Raw genomic sequence first — 17536 nt, forward strand, 5'->3', positions numbered from 1 at the left:
CTATGGCTCACTGTCATATATAGATGAACAAAGATACATTAGTTATTGTAAATATAATTTTTTTGAGCAATTAAGTACACAAGTATATACAGTGAAGGAACAGGTCATTTAAATAGACACATTCCACCATCTGATCGGTGATCAACCCCAAAAATCCTTATCGTGTAAAGCCTAATAGTCTGTGACATTTCAACACGCATACACATATTACATGCCCTTGATCTTTAAATGTCACGCTATCGCATGACACCGTTAAGGATGACATTGTCTCATTATGTCACTTGAGCCAATCCGAGAGTGAATTAGACGTGTGGATGGAGTGAGGGAGGTTTAGATGAGGAGGCAGACTGAATACTGACTGTTTAACTCTTGGCGGTAGCATTGATTTCAATATTCCAACTACTGGTGGATGTGTAGCTGTTAATTGGTGGGTGCGTTTGATCAGAGGAAGGACATTAGCCCTTGATAACATGGGCGGGGGGGTCATTTTCATTGTCACTGATCAACACAAAACCAAAAAACCACCCCCAGACACCACTTTCACAAATGAATCCACATGAAATTGGGTGGATGTGTCTGTCTTTTGTTTCTTTTCTTTTTCTAACCTGTCCTGTTGAGTTGCATGGTCATCTAGAAAGGTGAAAGGACTAGTGATGGGATGATGATACTTCAAGGAGTGTATTGACACACTACACAAACTGTGTTGGCACTGTATTGACACTGTGTTGGTCACTCAATAGTGACCCCTGCAGGAGTTCTAAAATCATTGCAGGTAAACAAAATGAAAATAAGATAAAAGCTTACATGCTGAGATTTTGGGTGAATTCCAGGGTTTATACTTAAACTAATACTCACCAAATTCACCAAAATAAGGCCTGACTGGAAGCGGATATTCGAGATTAATTGTTAACTGTGTTGTTCGTGTTTGCGTGTCACACAGGTATGTGAACACACTGCTGAAGCTGGTCCCTCCAGTGCTGGCTCTCCAGGAGCAGCTCAGAGAGGCCGTCCAGAATGGTGACATGGAGACTTGCCACGGCATCTGCCGCATTGCCGTCACGTTGGGAGAGAACCACTCCAGGTTGATTTGTGTTCGTCTCTAAACAATTTGTATACACTTAGACTTGAACCCCTCAAGAATTATCACTAAGATTATTATAATTTTTTAAATTAAGCCAGTGGAGCCATCCATCCATCCATTTTTCGTTCCGCTTATCCTCACTAGGGTTGCGGGCGTGCTTGAGCCTATCCCAGTTGACTCTGGACGACAGGCGAGATACACCCTGAACTGTTTGCCAGCTTATATGCGCCTAACCAATTGCAGACATGCAACCATTCACACTCACATTCATACCTGCAGACAGTTTAGTCTTCAATTAACCTACCATGCAAGTTTTTGGAATGTGGGAGGAAACCAGAGTACCTTGAGAAAACCCACGCAGACACTGGGAGAGAACATGCAAAGTCCACACACGCAAGGCCAGATTTTAACCCGTGTCCTCAGAACTGTGAAGCAGATGTGCTAACCAGTCGGCCACCATGCCGCTGCCAGTAGATCCGCTAAAGTCAAATAAAAGTGGAAGTATTTGGAGAGTAAATATTACATAAACATTCAAGCATATGTATGTAAATGTAGGTAAATACTGTTAGACAGACAGAACACAGCATGTACAAATTCCAACAATATCTATAAAACAGCACTTAGCAACCACCTTCCAGTTTCCCAATATGTGTCTGTCAAGCATTATTGGAGTTGTTTTGCTTTGATTTAGCTTCATTTACTTTTACTATTCAGTGGTTTGACATTTTATGACTGTAACAGTTTGCTAGTTCTGAAATGAGCAAATGAATGATGCAATTTTGATTTTAAGAAGCGCTGATCATGGAGAAAATTTTTATTGTTTTTATTCAAGATGTGAAACCTCCCTGTATGGCTGTAGAAAGACTGTACTATTAGCAATATGTGAATAAAAGGGATACTGAGGTTATTTTACAAACTGCGCAATTTGAAAACACACTGGAATTTTAATTGTCAAAAAATGAAAATGAAAAAGCTGTTGTCAGTTAAAAACTGCAGTAAAAAAAGAAGTAGAAAACAAATCTTAAAAATTCCACACTATGACTGGAAGAGCGGTAAAATAGAGCAAGGGTTAAGGTTGAATCACATATTTTTAGTCAAATAAGACATCAATGACGGCATGAAACATTTTTATACTCACTCTCTTTTTAGGATTCTGCTGGAGCAGGTGGATCACTGGGAGAGCTTCCTGGCTTTAGTCAACATGATCATGTTTTGCACAGGCATCCCAGGCCACTACCCGGTCAACGAGACCACCAGCTCGCTCACCCTCACCTTCTGGTACACACTACAAGTAAGGGCGGCTTCATGGGGACGGTCTGCTGTGTTTGTCACGCTACTTTAGATTGTTTCGTTATCCAGACTCAAGACAGGTCTGTCTTTTATCGCTTTCCAGGATGAAATCATGTCATTCGAGTCAAACAAGCAGGCATTGTACCTTCAGGTCTACAGGCCGGTTTATTTCCAGCTAGTGGACGTTCTGCTCCACAAAGCCCAGTTCCCCTCAGACCAAGAGTATGCGTCCTGGTCCTCGGATGAGAAAGAACAGTTCCGCATCTACAGGTCTGTGGTTTGCGGGCACTAGAGGGAGTTTTTTTTTGTTGTTGTTGGAAGAGACTAAATGTAGAGTGCCTCTTCCTCAGGGTGGACATCTCTGACACGCTCATGTACGTCTATGAGATGCTGGGTGCTGAGCTGCTGAGTAATCTCTATGACAAACTGGGACGACTCTTGACGAATACGGAGCAGCCCACGTCGTGGCAGGTGGGTGGGATGCTGTGTTGCTCAGATGACATTTTTTCGAAATGTGTCTTAGTAGATTTAATTCATAACCAAGTGCAGCAGAATCTCAAAAATCGAACACAATTTGTTTCTTGATGCCTGTTGGCTTGCAAAAATAGATGTAGTATGCATTTTTCCTGATGCAAAAAAGTAGTATGCATTTTTCCTGATGCAAAAAAGTTCCGAGGCATCTCAATAATGTCTGACCTGAATTCTTCAAAATAACCCAAGGATCAAGAATTATATATGTCACTCATCTGCCTTGGATACCTGTTTCAGATAGGGGCTCGTTTGGGTGATTTCCCTAGTAGGAATTTCTCAAAGTTCATGCCCTGCAATTCACCCCAAAATGTACCGTAATTTGTCGTGTATAAATTTCCCCCCCAGAAAAATTTGTCAAAAGTCAATAGTGCACATTATACATAGGTATAGGGGCAAATGGGGGGAAAAACTCACATTTTATAACTGTATGTCGCCATCTAGTGGTTATGAAAAAGCTGAACACTTTCATTCCAAAATGTCACCGCCACCTAGCGGTTATAAAAAAAATGTAGCCTCCACTTTCATTCCAATATGAAGAATGGGGTATGTATGACTGGCTATGTGTACAGTTGTTCTCATAAGTTTACATACCCTGGGAGAATTTGTGAAATTTTTAATTTATTTTTTAAATATGACTCACTGAACAACAACCATCTTTAATTTATTTTTGGTTATGTTTTGTTTAATGATAATGCTTTTCTTAAATGCTTGACCGTTTAATTTGAATCTCATTAAAATAAAATTAAATGTGTTTCGCCTGGTGCTTCATGTTTTCTTAAAGGAATTGTACCCATCTTACAAATTCTGCCTGGGTAATCAAACATATGAGCACAGCTGTGTTTTCTAATTTATGAAATAAAAGTAGGGCTGTTGATTTCAAAATAAGAGCAAGTAAATAAAAAAAAGTTACGTCTTCAAATTAAGTGCTTAACTTCAGAATAATTATTTTTAAAAAACTAACAAATACAGATAATACTTCATGTTTTGATCATATGGGTAGAAGCAAAATCATGCATTGAAAAATGCATTATACATAGGTAGAAGGGTTTTCCAGAATTTTGAGGTCAACTTTGGGGGTGCGTATTATACATGGGTGCGCATTATACACGAGAAATTACGGTACCTGTTCAATTTTGTGTGCATGGGTCCTTGAGACTCTTTTGTGCAACTGTTAACCTATGAAAGACATGTCCACTTAATTTCGTGTCCATCCGTCAAATTGGTGTTGGGCTAATTTTGTCGAATTTTCCAAGTGGAGCAGTTAAGTGAGAAATGCCTTCTTCAAACAAAAAATGGCCCACTCCCTCTCCAATGTCTAGCGTGTGTCCTGTTACGATAGACATTTAAACGCAATTTTGTGTTGATCGGCATAACTGGTGTCATAGGATGTTTTTTATTTTATTGTATTTTTTTTTAATTATGATTTATTTATTTATTTATTTATTTTTACTTTCCAGGGATGATAGCTACTGATTGAGGAAGAGCTGCTTCACACCAAAATGGTCAACTCCCTGTTAAATAATTTAAAAAAAAACAGTACAACATAAATGCACAATAATAATAATAACAATAATGTGACAGCTAAATAAGGTTTACATTCCAAGAAACACTGTTAACATACACAGAAACGACAGCGACATTTAACGTAACAATAAGGATGTTAATTATTATAATAAAATACAAAAAAAAATCCACATTGAATTGTGGGAATTGCGCGGCTCGACATCACGTATGCTTGTTTTCGTTAGCATTAGCAGCTAGCGTTGTGAGTAATCACACAAATAGTTACATGGCGCGCCGGCCGTGCGCTGTCTGGGCTTCCTGTACATTGTCTAGTTTAGTCAGTGTAGTGTTCTCAAGAATCAGTCTTGTACCGTATTCGTTTTTTAATTCACTTTATTTAACCCAATAGGGCTCTGAGATCGACAGACTCGGGTCAAATAGTGGAGCACAGACGTCCAAAGCAAACATGGTGAAGCAGCATTTAGCTATTACGCTCTACACAGATGGAATAAGTTGCCAACAGAAGTGACGTCAGCCCCAAGTGTGAATGTTTTTAAGTCCAGGTTAAACACAATTTTTTTTCTCATGCTTTTTCGAGCAGTTCCACCTTCAAATTATATTTCTTGCACTGTACGCTGTTTTAATTGTACTTTTATTTTCTTTGTTTTTAAATGCTTTTAATCATGTAAAGGACATTGAGTTACCTTGTGTATGAAATGTGCTATATAAATAAATTTGCTTTTCTTTATTTACCAATCGATCAGCACACAGCTCGCATCTCGACGTAAAACTACATTCTTTTTCGTGTCCGATTCTTCGGCACTTTTTGACATATTTTTACATAATGACCCCTAGTGTTCTGACTGAGATACCACAGTTGGATAAAATTGTACTTTATAACAAGATGACAAACTTGTTCCTCTTTTTTGAAATTAATGTCTTTTTTTTTATACTCACAAGAAATGCCAAGTTTAAACTGAAATCTATTTATATTTGTGTTTGAAATTGTCTCACTAGAAATGTTTGTAGACAAGAAAATGCTACAATAATGCAATGACTGATTGGTCATTCATTATTTAGGAAAATGTCTCATTTTGTCTTGTGTATTCATAATTGCTCTTTAACCAATCAAAAATATATTTTATCCTTGTACTTGATTATTCTGATAATTGTCACGAGGATACTTGATTACTTATTGCAACACTATTGGATGTAATTTCTTATTTGTAACAGGTCTTTTTAGTCTCACTTCAGAAATAAAGTAATAAAAAGTCATAGCATCGCATTTTCATAGAATAACTGAAAACCTACTATCAATCGGTTGTGAAGGGGCAATAAACCAAAGCCCCCGTTGACAGCTTTGAAGGTGCAAAAATGTTAATCAGCGCCCTAGTTTTCTGATAAAGCTTCAATGCACTTGTTTATAAAAAACATTGATAAATGAATATGAATTTTAAAATATAGAAATGCAGTATATAATGTATCCATATTAATTAAATATGAATATTGTATATATTAATATATATTTTTAGTTTGTTGGTAAAAATCACTCGAAAGGACTCGAAACTCAAGTGTAGGACTTGCGACTTGACTTGGGACTTGCCTGTCTCGACTTGGGACTTGACTCGGGACTTTAGGGCAAAGACTTGAGACCTACTTGTGACCTGCAAAGCATTGAGCACCTCTGGTCGGTAGGCATTATAGAGACTCAACTATTTGTATACAAGCTATTAAAAAGTATATATTAATTACATATATCTGTTCCCTTTAAATTAAAAAAGGGACTTATTGGTGACTAGCTGTTAAGAATGCACTAACTCACAATTTTTTTTTTCCTCCAGCACACAGAGGCTTTGCTGTACGGCTTCCAGTCCATCGCGGAGACGATAGACGTCAATTACTCTGACGTCATTCCGGGCCTCATAGGCCTCATCCCCAGAATCAGCATCAACAACGTTCAGCTGGCCGACACCGTGATGTTCACTATAGGTGAGACCAATGCTCTCATGTCCCTCATAGACCATTTTACTTTTATGACACAACAAAGCATCATGAGCGGAATACACAAATTTTTGACTTCTTAATAAATGTTTAAAATGTGAGAGACGAGACTCATAACGAGAAAAAATGGGCATGTGTGTGCTTACTGGTTTTGTGGTGCACTCGAGATGACCAACTCAGCACACCACACGTATACAGTACAGATTTCTCCACCCACAATTGCTCGTCCCCCAAACCAAATGTCTGATATAGAACCAAGACTAAGCTGTGAGCGACAGCATTACTCTGTGTTTGGCCAATGGGTCACTTCCTTAATTGGCTATTGTTCAGTTTCATGACACACGTCTCAACACATTCTACACCAAAGGATAATCACATCTGATAATTGGGCCTTTCGGGGGAGATAAATACTCAAATTCAGCTTCGTTATCACTATGTGCGGACCCACTTTACAGGTGAATTATCCGGGCGAATTTTAGCATTCTCTTCTGATGAAAGTCTGAAAAGGCTCTATTGTCACAAGTCTCTCAAAACATTATTCTGTATTCCATCCATCCATCCATTTTCTACACCTCTTATCCTCACTTGGGTTGCTGGAGCCTATCCCAGCTATCTTCGGGCGAGAGGCGGGGTACACCCTGAACTGGTCGCCAGCCAATCGCAGTGCACATATAAACAAGCAACCATTCGCACTCACTTTCACACTTACGGGCAATTTAGAGTCTTCAATCAACCTACCATGCATGTTTTTGGGAGGTGGGAGGAAACCGGAGTACCTGGAGAAAACCCATGGGGAGAACATGCAAACTCCACACAGGTGGGGCTGGGATTTGAAGCCCAGTTCTCAGAACTGTGGGGCAGATGTGCTAAGTAGTCAGTCGCCTTATTCTATATTAGTTTTGTAATTTGCACGGTTGTAAGAAATATTAATAAATAATAAAATTCATAAAATAATTAATAATATTAATAAATATATCTTAAAGCCACGCACATATGTTCTGTTCTGCGTTATCCTATCCGATCCTATTATGTGCCACATTGACTTGCGAGTTCTTTGAGTTATGAACGGTTGCTTGTCATATTTACTTATTTATTTTGTGTTGCACGACAAATTTAAGGTTCAAGCGAGCTTCAGACTAGGAGAAATGAAGGTACTGTAATGCTTTTGCATGTTGGCAAGGAGAGCCACAGCCACCAATACACTTTCAACAGTTCAGTTTATTGAACATGACAGTCAAATATAAAATGAGAACACTTGCATGGAGCTGCTGTAGGCCCTTTCTCATGTCGAGATGCTCACACATAGACAAAAGGGCCAAATCCGACTCAAACTCCTGATGTCACTCGCTAGGCCATGTCCCTTTAAAGGCGCACATCCAACACACTAATACTACACTATGTTATGTGTTATGTTATAAAACTAGTTAATTTCTTTACCTTCTTTTTTATGTTATTATGCATTGCTACTTTTTTTAAAAAAACAACAAATTTTGGGGCTGAGCTGGAACAGATGAATTTATGGCTTTGATCATTGGGGGAAAAATGCTAAAATTTAGCTCATTATCTGTATGTGTGTACCCTGATTTACTGTAAATCCTACCAGGTGCTCTGGCTGAGTGGTTGGCAGACCACCCAGTGATGCTGAGCAGCGTCCTGCCCCTGGTGCTGCAGGCTCTGGGCAACCCGGATCTTTCCATCTCTTCCGTTTCCACACTGAAGAAGATCTGCCGCGAGTGCAAAAGCGACCTGCCGCCTTACGCCGCCAACATAGTAGCCGTATCTCAGGTACGTTTGTTTTATTCTTCTTGACCACATTGTTTATTGTGCTTTCTGGTAGTAGCTATTCTGTTTTCTTTTTTCACAGGAGGTTCTAATAAAGCAGATCCACAAGGTCAGTTTACAGACTGTCTCTTTATAATCGATTAATTCAATGCAATTCATGGTTCATTGAAGGTACACCAATAATTATGTCAGTTTTTCCAAACCTTTATTGAGCCAAGACACATATTTTACATCACACACCACCAAACAAAAATGTCACATAAAGTGGATACAGGGGTCAATTTTGTACCGTTTGCAATCTAAATGAAGAGAGCAGTATATGGATTTTTTGTTTTTGAGTTTTTTTGCAGACGAATTAAGAAGTAATCAACTCGATTAACCCACCCCTCATTTTTTAAATTGTTATTTTTTTATTTTTGCTGCGGCGCATGTTTTACCCTTATGGATTTCCGTAGCTTCCGCTCTCCCACTTTTTTCCGTCACAGACTAGTGTAACAACATGGCTACCGCTGATGAGAGCGAAAAATTTGCAGCACAGCACAATGAGTACATAAAATAGCACGACATAAAAACCATTTCACCAGACATGTTTATTAAAAAAAAAAAAAAAAAAAAGAAGAGAAAAACGTGTGTAATTTGGGCATCTGCCCATGCAGGTTTCATGTGTTCTGTGAATGTAACTGCAACCATACGGGATATGGTTTGATACATGATATGGTTGAAATGTATTACATGGAAATGGACAATCCAAAAATGGGAAATGCATTAAATTGGAGTAGGGCCCTGGGATCTGCAGGTCAGCCGGTGTTGAATGGCGCTTTTTAAACTCGTGATGGCCGCCTTTGTTTTGCTAGACGAGTCAGTGCATGTGGCTGATGCAGGCACTGGGTTTCCTTCTGTCTGCACTGCCTGTGGAGGACATCCTGAGGAACCTTCACTCCCTCATCACGCCTTACATCCAGCAATTGGAGAAGCTAGCAGAGGAGACGGTGCGTGAATTAACACATACACACCACACACGTGCAAACATAATAAGGGGTAGGGGTGGTTAGCTTTTTCGGGGGTGCTTTGTATTGGGAGCCAAATTTTGAGGTATGAGCAGGTTTAAGTTGCACCGCTGCTCAAGGAAATGGGGCAACTAATGTACCGAATGCCCTCGCACGTGGGCAAGGAGAACCACAGTCGCAGATGCACTTTCAGTCATTTAACAGTCAAACACTCAAATACAAAATGAGAACACTCCCATGGAGCTGCTGTTGGTGACAATTTACGCCCAGACGCTCACAAACAAACTAACCACACGGTAACTGGCCAACATGACTTCAGCTTCTGATGTCATTCACTCGGTCATACCCCCTTATTTTTGTTCTTACTATCCAGCTTTGACACAATCTGTATTTTTAGGCCTGCGCCGCTCACCCATTAAGTGGCTTCGACCCAATCTGTATTTTTAGGTCTGTGCAGCCCACTCAGTAAGCGGGAAATAAACCATCCACGTAAAGCTTTTGTTATCTGATATTCACGTTTCACATTTTCCACATTTTGGTATGTTACAGCATTTTCCTAAATTGATTAAATATGTTTTCCCTCAAAAGTTTAGACTTGACCCATAGCCCATAATGACAATGTGAAAACAAATGTTTTTTATTTATTTTTTTCATATTTATTAAAAAAATTAAAACCTCATGCATAAGTATTCACAACCTTAGCCATGAAAATGCCGTGCTGAAAAATTTTCCACTAATCACCCATGAGATTTTTCTTCAGCTTTATTAGAGTCCACCTCTGGTGAATTCAGTTGATTGAACATGATTTGGAAAGGCACACACCTGTCTATACACAGTAATTCCCCACAGTTGACACTGCATGTCAGAGCACAAATCAAGCATTAAGTCAAAGGAATGGTCTGTAGACCCAACTTGTGCAAACATTTTTAAAAAGACTTTTTAAATAGAAACGGGCTGTATTTATTTAGAATTTTTAAAACATTTGCAAAAGTTTCAAAAAAAAATTTCGTGTTGTCATTATGGGGTATTATGTGTAGAATTTTGAGTAGAAAAAAATGACTTTATTACATTGTGGAATAAGGCTATAACATGATAATCTCGTAATTCTGATCTAGAGGAAGTCTGAGAGTCTCCAACGCCACCACAAAAAGTGGCTAATTTTGTTGCTAGTTTAATATTCATTTTTATTTTTTTAAATAATCGCCAGAGAGTTCGGAAAAGTCGCCAAGTTGGCAACTCCATGTAGTTATTAGTCAAATTATTGAAAGCCATACTCTGCCTTTGCCTGACGCTGAAGCCGAAACCTATGTCATAATTTGTATAATATATTTTATTCACAAATCGATACTTGATCATTCCCAATGTGGGTCTGTCATTTTTACAAATTATTGACCAATCTAAAATGTTAAAAATGGCTTCGCTTTCTTTGATGATACAATGTTAATGACTCAACAAATATGCATTTTTTTTTGGGGGGGTGGGGGGAGTTCCTGAAAAGTGATGCTTTTGGAAATGCAAGATTTCCCCCCGACACCATCAATGAGACAAAGTCGCCGCCTGCTTAGCCCCCCAAAACCGAGTTTGACAGAGGAATGTTAGAGAGCCATTAGTTCAACACCCTGGAACAGCCATGGACAACACATTTGTAATGTTTGCTTTGAAGCCGTCTATATTTTCAGGCCTGTGCGGTACAAAGGAGGATTTTTCCATCTACAGATTAACAAACACTGAGCAGTTGCCGCTGGTCAGTGCAGGGGGCCGCCAGACATCAGCCAAGATTAATCTTTTACTTCGTCTTTGTCCTCAGCCTTCACACACACATACATAGAGTAACACACTACCTCATCTATCCTCGCTGCCTTCCGGCCATTAATTACTGTCTTGTATTTGCTTTGTCAGCATGACATCAGACTGGCAAATCTTGGCTGCCCATTGCTGGACAAATACCGGCTCTTAGTGGGCAGAACTTGGACCTCTACGGGTCCGGCGGGGATTCAGTGTTGAATATTAAAAAAATAACCTTGCCGATTTTTAATGCGTCATGTCAACATTTAAACAGTAGTGATTAAAACTCTGACTCTTGAGTAATTACCTGAATGACGGTGTCGCTGGATATGCGTCACAAAAAAGAAATGTAAGACTGCTAATCCACTGATTTTATGGGATTATATGAACACATGCTGCTCATAAACAATACAGAATGTTCACCACTTGACTGCCGCTGAACTACTGTGTGTTCATGAGGATTAATGCAATTCATCTGAACGTGATCAAATTAAGCACGGAGTTCTTAGTCAGAAACCAATGGCAAATTACAAGATGGAGTGGTTTATTCACTTAAATGCATCGGCTTCTATTGGGTGTAAAGCCTTTAATTGTTTCCAATTTTTGTAATAATTAAAAAAATGAAGCTGAAATTGTTGCGTTTGAATATTCTCCCTAGCTGAAGAATGTCCGAAAACTTACAAATTGTTTGCAAGCGCATGTATCCTGGTGACAATGTATTTTTTAAAAGAGGTTTCCATCAGGGGTTCCTGTCCAAAACTATGTCTTATTATGTGAATTAAAAAATAACATTATTAACAGATCGCTCACAAACATATTTTCCGAAATAGTCAGTGAACAAAAGATTGGTTGTGTTTCACACTTGGTGGGTGGCAGGGCAGGCTCTAGAGAGACGCAACTATTTGTATCTAAACCATTAAAATGTCAATTTTCCGCAATATGTCCCTTTTAAGATGTTCCACTGTATAGTGAATTATTTTTTTATAGGAGTTTTCTGTCTCTTCTGTTTCTCCCTTCAGCCTAATCCGTCCAATAAATTAGCTATCATTCACATCTTGGGGCTGCTATCCAACTTGTTCACCACGTTGGACATCAGCAAGCAGGATGACGAATCTGCGGATCACTCAGCTGTGCCTGTCAAAACGACCCCTCCCCCACCCGGACCCAACCCGGTCAGTGCTCCCCCACCACAACCCCCATCATCATTACAAGTGGTATGAGTGAGAAGAATGTCACATTGAGTGCTGACATGTTGTGATGCACTTCCACTTCTGGAGGATAACAAATACACTCACCATAGCCTCTGCTCATATACTACAGTGAACTAGTGTTGTCACAATCCTAAAATTGTGACTTCAATGCTATAGCTGTATAAATGAAGTCTCTCAATACCATGACAAAAACCTTGAACATTAGCAGAGCAGTGGAATAGTAGATGGCAAAACATAGAACTTCAAAATCTTTGCATTTGTATTACTTCACGAGAATATTATTCAGAGCATATAAATGAAAATTATTATTCCCCGTTGATAAAATAAAGAGGGGACAAAAATAACATTCACAGCAGCTCAGTTATTATACTGTACATTTTTAAAAGCTAATGAACATTTTTAAACAAAAATGAAATGATTCTCTCGCAGCTGCTGAGATTTGTAGCCTTGTTGAAAATTGAAAAATTGCTTCACAGAAGAATGATTTATACCACAAAACATGGAAAACTGGTCTACAGTTCTCTTTTTTTTCTTTTCTGACTTATTGGTCATCATTTGCTTCAGTAGAACATTTGAAATTGTCCCAGTAGAGCACAGGGGTGTATTGAGTCATTAGTGTTATGTCTATTTAAGTGTACTGTTGTCGTGGGCAGGTTCATCGTCGTGCCATTATTTTCATGCCCACTCTAGTACAGTTGAAACCAGGAGTGTACATACACTAAATAAAAAGACACACGCTTGTTTTTTTCTCACTGTCTGACATGAAAGAAGGCTGTTTTAGGTCAATTAGGATGACCAAATTTGTTTTCTATTTTCAAAGTGCCAGAATAATGACAGAATGGTTTTTTTTGTTTTTGTTTTTTTTAGACAATTTTTCATAACCGGTACTTTCTTCAAAGTCAGAAGTTTAAATATATTTCATTAGTATTTGGTACCATTACCTTTAACCTCTATGACTTGGGTCAAACATTTTGGATGTCAGTGATCAATCTCTGTGTGGATGAAATTGGATAACTCCACACTGAATGCCCAGGTACCAAAAGTATGGCCCATCCCTTGTCAATGCCAATGCTTATTGTTTTTGTGGCCCCAGGTGGTGGTCGTCCTGCAGCAAGTGTTTGCTCTCATACAGAACGTACTCAGCAAGTGGCTGAACGACTCCCAGGTGGTTGAGGTGCGTCACCTCCTTTTTTCTCCCTCTGGAATTAGGTGATGTTGTTCCACTCTGTCAGAAAAGTGGGCTAAATTGATTTTATGTGTGCCCCTCAGGCAGTGTGTGCCATATTCGAAAAGTCAGTGAAAACGCTGCTGCACGACTTTGCGCCCATGGTGTCGCAGCTGAGCCAGATGCTGGGACAGATGTACAGCACCATCCCCCAAGCCTCTGCCCTCGACCTAACACGACAGGTACGCACAAATAAACTTAATAGGTGCATAACAGTACATATGTTCTCATTTTTTGGTAAGGAAGGTTCACTACAGTACAGAGGCAAACAGAGTTCCCACACTGAACATATTAGGACAGGCTCTGTTTTCATACCCTAACTAAAAACCCTGTTTTGAAACCTGAACCCTGACATGAAAAAATAAATAAAAATGAAACCCTAACCCTGACTTAAACCCTACTTTTGAAACACTAAACCTGGCTTAAAACCATACGTTCAAACCTGATACGTGACTGGAAACCCGAATTTTAAACCTTAATCATAACTTCAAACCCTATTTTGAAACATTAACCCTAGAGTGTCCACACGTTACACCCCTAAAAGAAAAAGAAAACATTGTTTTCTTTTTTTTTAAACAAATAACTAAAGCCTCTTTGTTTGGAAAGCATTTCATCTAAATATGTCAGTGTTATTTATATCCTTTCCCTTTGACTTGTTTTCTAGTGTCATTCTTTGTCGTGGAAAAAAGAAAAGCACTTGAGGCAGAACATGGGTTGCCAGGGCAGTTCTGCCAAGTAGTCGACTAGAAGTGTAGTCGTTTCTAAAACGAAACAAATGACTGTGACAACAGATCTTTATGGATCATAACATAGGTTCATTATACTCATGGAGGTCTGATTGTGTTGTCTTTTTTTTTTTTTGCATGGGTTTCAGCTGGTCCACATCTTCGCCAGCCAGACGGCGCACTTCCCGCCTATCAAGGCTCTGTTTGAGCTCGTTACCTCAGTAACGCTGTCCATCTTTCAGCAAGGTAGGGCTTGGTAATATTGTGAATTGTACCCCTCCGGTAGACCTTTGAATGTGTTTTCTTTTATTTCACACAGGTCCAAAGTAGGACACAACAGAGCTATGTGAAACTGCAGTTTGCGTATTTCATGTACTTTTCTCTACAGAGACCTATGTCTAAGTCTGGCAATACTGATGTAGCAACATTTTTAAAGCTAAGCCAACTGGGACATAAAAAAACATCAGAGTTCATAACACTCACTGCTCAAATGTTTACTTAAATATTCTGTGTCAACTTGTTGAAATATTCAGGCCATTCGCCAGACACAACACTTGCTACACTTGCACAACATAATGAACCAATGCAAGAGATGGAGTGAAAGATTCTGCCTTCACGAAGATAATGATACTTAGATTTTCCTGATACTGTCAGATAGGTGTTCTGCAGGCCTAATGTGCACAATTGCTGTAGAAAATGGATAGATAATTAATACTCTATTTTAATTAATCATTTATTGAGAAAAAAACAGCTGAATTAGTGCAATAAATAGTACAAGACTGGATAATGTATGTAAACGCTTATGAATGAAGTGGGGTGTAGATGAAATATTGACTAAATTTGCAATCGCTAACAGTTAATCAAATGTTACTCAAAACTAAGCATTTTTCTTATCTTTGTAATTGCAGAATTTGTGATATAAATTATCTCATTAGAGTGTGAAGGTGTACCTAATGTTGTGTCCAGTGACTGTATTATTTCAGTGTAGCCTGGAAATTTATTTTTGGTAATTGGCACTCAAAACACATTGATCATAAAAAACAAGACATTGACGTCTGCCTCTCCCGCTTCCCTTTATGTTGCCGCCTTCTCCCTTCCACCCCCAACCACTGTCTCCTGCCTCTCTTCCTTTGACTGCTTTCGTAATGGCTGCCTCACCCCCGCTTCTTAAACTCTTTCCTTTCCGAGCAGGTGCCCTTCTTCAATAAGACAGAATATGTTCACAGCACAAAAAGCGCTCGCTTAGTCGTATGGCTGGCATGTAAACGCAGCCTACGACACTACTAGAGCTGAGTGGCGGCCCTCTGAATAAGCCCTGTGTTCCCTTTGTGTGTGAGTCTATGCTTGTGAGTGAGTGAGTGAGTGAGTGAGTGTGAGAGAGAGAGAGAGAGAGTGAGAGAATGTAAGGTGAGTGACTTAGTGCTAATGTGAGTGTAAAAATGTGTGTGTGAGTGTCTGAAAGACTGATTGTGTGTAAACAGGAACGTGCACAGACATTTTTTGGGATAGGTGCCAAAAAAAAAGGGCATCCATCGTCAAAATGATTCATACAATTAAGAAAAAAACAATAGTATGTATTTAATTTGGGTACCGTAATGTCTTGCGTATCATGCAAATTTCCCCCCCCAAATATTGTCAAGTCAATAGTGCGTGTTATACATAGGTACAGGGGAAATGGAGAAAAAAGTTTCACATTTTATAAATGTATGCCGCCATCTAGAGGTTATGAAAAACACTTTCATTCCAATAATGCCAACACCACCTAGACGTTATGAGAAAGGTGTAACCTACACTTTCATTCCAATATGACAGGGGTATGTCTGACTGCATATATATATATATATAGATGTGCTCATAAGTTAACATACCCTGGCAGAATTTGTGAAATATCTTTTAAAAATAAATAAATACGAGTGATGACTGAACAACAACCATCATTAATTTCTTTATGGTTATGTTTTGTTTAATGATAATGCTTTTCTGAAATGCTTGACAGTTTAATTTGAACCCAATTAAAATTAAATGGGCGGCACGGTGGCCGACTGGTTAGAGCGTCAGCCTCACAGTTCTGAGGACCCAGGTTCAATCCCTGGCCTAGACTGTGTGGAGTTTGCATGTTCTCCCCGTGTCTGCATGGGTTTTCTCCGGGCACTCCGGTTTCCTCCCACATCCCAAAAACATGCATAAATTGGAGACTCTAAATTGCCCGTAGGTGTGACTGTGAGTGTGAATGGTTGTTTGTTTGTATGTGCTCTGCCATTGGCTGGCAACCAGTTCAGGGTGTACCCCGCCTCCTGCCCGATGACAGCTGGGATAGGCTCCAGCACGCCCGTGACCCTAGTGAGGAGAAGCGGCTCAGAAAATGGATGGATGGATAAAATTAAATGTGTTTCCCCTGGCCGTTTATGTTTTCTTTTAAAGAATTGTACCCATCTTACAAATTCTGCCTGGGTAATCAAACATGAGCACAACTGTGTTTTCTCATTTACTAAATAAAATTAAGGTTGTGAATTTCAAAATAAGAACAAGTAAATAAAAAGTAAGTATTACGTGTTAAAATAAAGTGCTTAACTTCAGAATAATTATTTGACAAAACTAACAAAATACAGATAATACTTAATGTTTTGATAATATGGGTACAAGCAAAATCATGCATTGTAAAAATGCATTATACATCGGTAGAAGGGTTTTCCAGAATTTTGAGGTCAACTTTGGGGGTGCGTATTATACATGGGAAATTACGATATTTATTTTTGTTAACTCAATCAACACAGTCAATAATACAACTATTAACAAAGGAGGTGAAGGGAGGCTGCAGTGGATATAAAAAGTCAACACAACCCTGTTAAAATGACAGGTTTTTGGAAGGCGGGTGGCAGGTGGGAGCATATGTACTGTTCTCCCACGGACTCAAATAAAAGCCCATCAGATTTAAAAATACTGGGTAAAATTGATGACGTAGAAGGTTTTTATTTTAAATTGATGAATGAAGGAAACAAATTGGCTGGACCAAAAAGGGGACTCCCCCCCCCCTCTCCCTCCAGTATGTGTGCGAGTGAGTCAGTCTGGGCGAGAGAGTTGCGTGTATGTGGTGTTTGTGTGAGAGTGCGTGAGGGTATGTGAAAGTGTGAGTGCGAAAGTTTGTGTGAGCGAGTGTAAGATCGTGAGTGCACGTGCACGATGAGGAGTCCCTGCGCAAGAGTGAGTGAATGTGTGTTTGTGAGAGTACGTGTGTGTGTGTGTGTGTGTGTGAATGAAGGGCTGCAGGGCGGCTTGGGGTGTTGAGCCTGAAATGTCTAAATGCTAAAGCTGGGCGCTCACTACAGATATTTGTCCTTGCAACATCAATTGTGACCCATCAGTGTCAGGCCATTGGAAGGCTTGTCAACTGGAAC

General features: G+C 39.3%; 1 protein-coding gene across 4 annotated transcripts in view; it reads left to right on the plus strand.

The window, feature by feature from the left end:
* LOC133406562 (importin-13-like) overlaps window positions 1-17536 on the plus strand; it is a 49202-nt gene that overhangs the window by 20572 nt on the left and 11094 nt on the right. For 3 of the 4 annotated variants that reach the window (XM_061684239.1, XM_061684238.1, XM_061684240.1), the window contains exons 6-17: window positions 941-1081; window positions 2231-2372; window positions 2475-2641; window positions 2722-2842; window positions 6247-6394; window positions 8010-8191; window positions 8271-8297; window positions 9043-9177; window positions 12000-12152; window positions 13285-13365; window positions 13461-13598; window positions 14291-14387. In XM_061684239.1, coding sequence (XP_061540223.1) covers window positions 941-1081; window positions 2231-2372; window positions 2475-2641; window positions 2722-2842; window positions 6247-6394; window positions 8010-8191; window positions 8271-8297; window positions 9043-9177; window positions 12000-12152; window positions 13285-13365; window positions 13461-13598; window positions 14291-14387 — 1532 coding nt within the window. Of the gene's footprint in view, window positions 1-940; window positions 1082-2230; window positions 2373-2474; window positions 2642-2721; window positions 2843-6246; window positions 6395-8009; window positions 8192-8270; window positions 8298-9042; window positions 9178-11999; window positions 12153-13284; window positions 13366-13460; window positions 13599-14290; window positions 14388-14460; window positions 16400-17536 lie in introns of those variants that run through there. The other variant, XM_061684241.1, reaches the window with a different exon arrangement.

The sequence above is a fragment of the Phycodurus eques genome, chromosome 8, assembly GCF_024500275.1.
Source record: "Phycodurus eques isolate BA_2022a chromosome 8, UOR_Pequ_1.1, whole genome shotgun sequence".
NCBI lineage: Eukaryota > Metazoa > Chordata > Actinopteri > Syngnathiformes > Syngnathidae > Phycodurus > Phycodurus eques.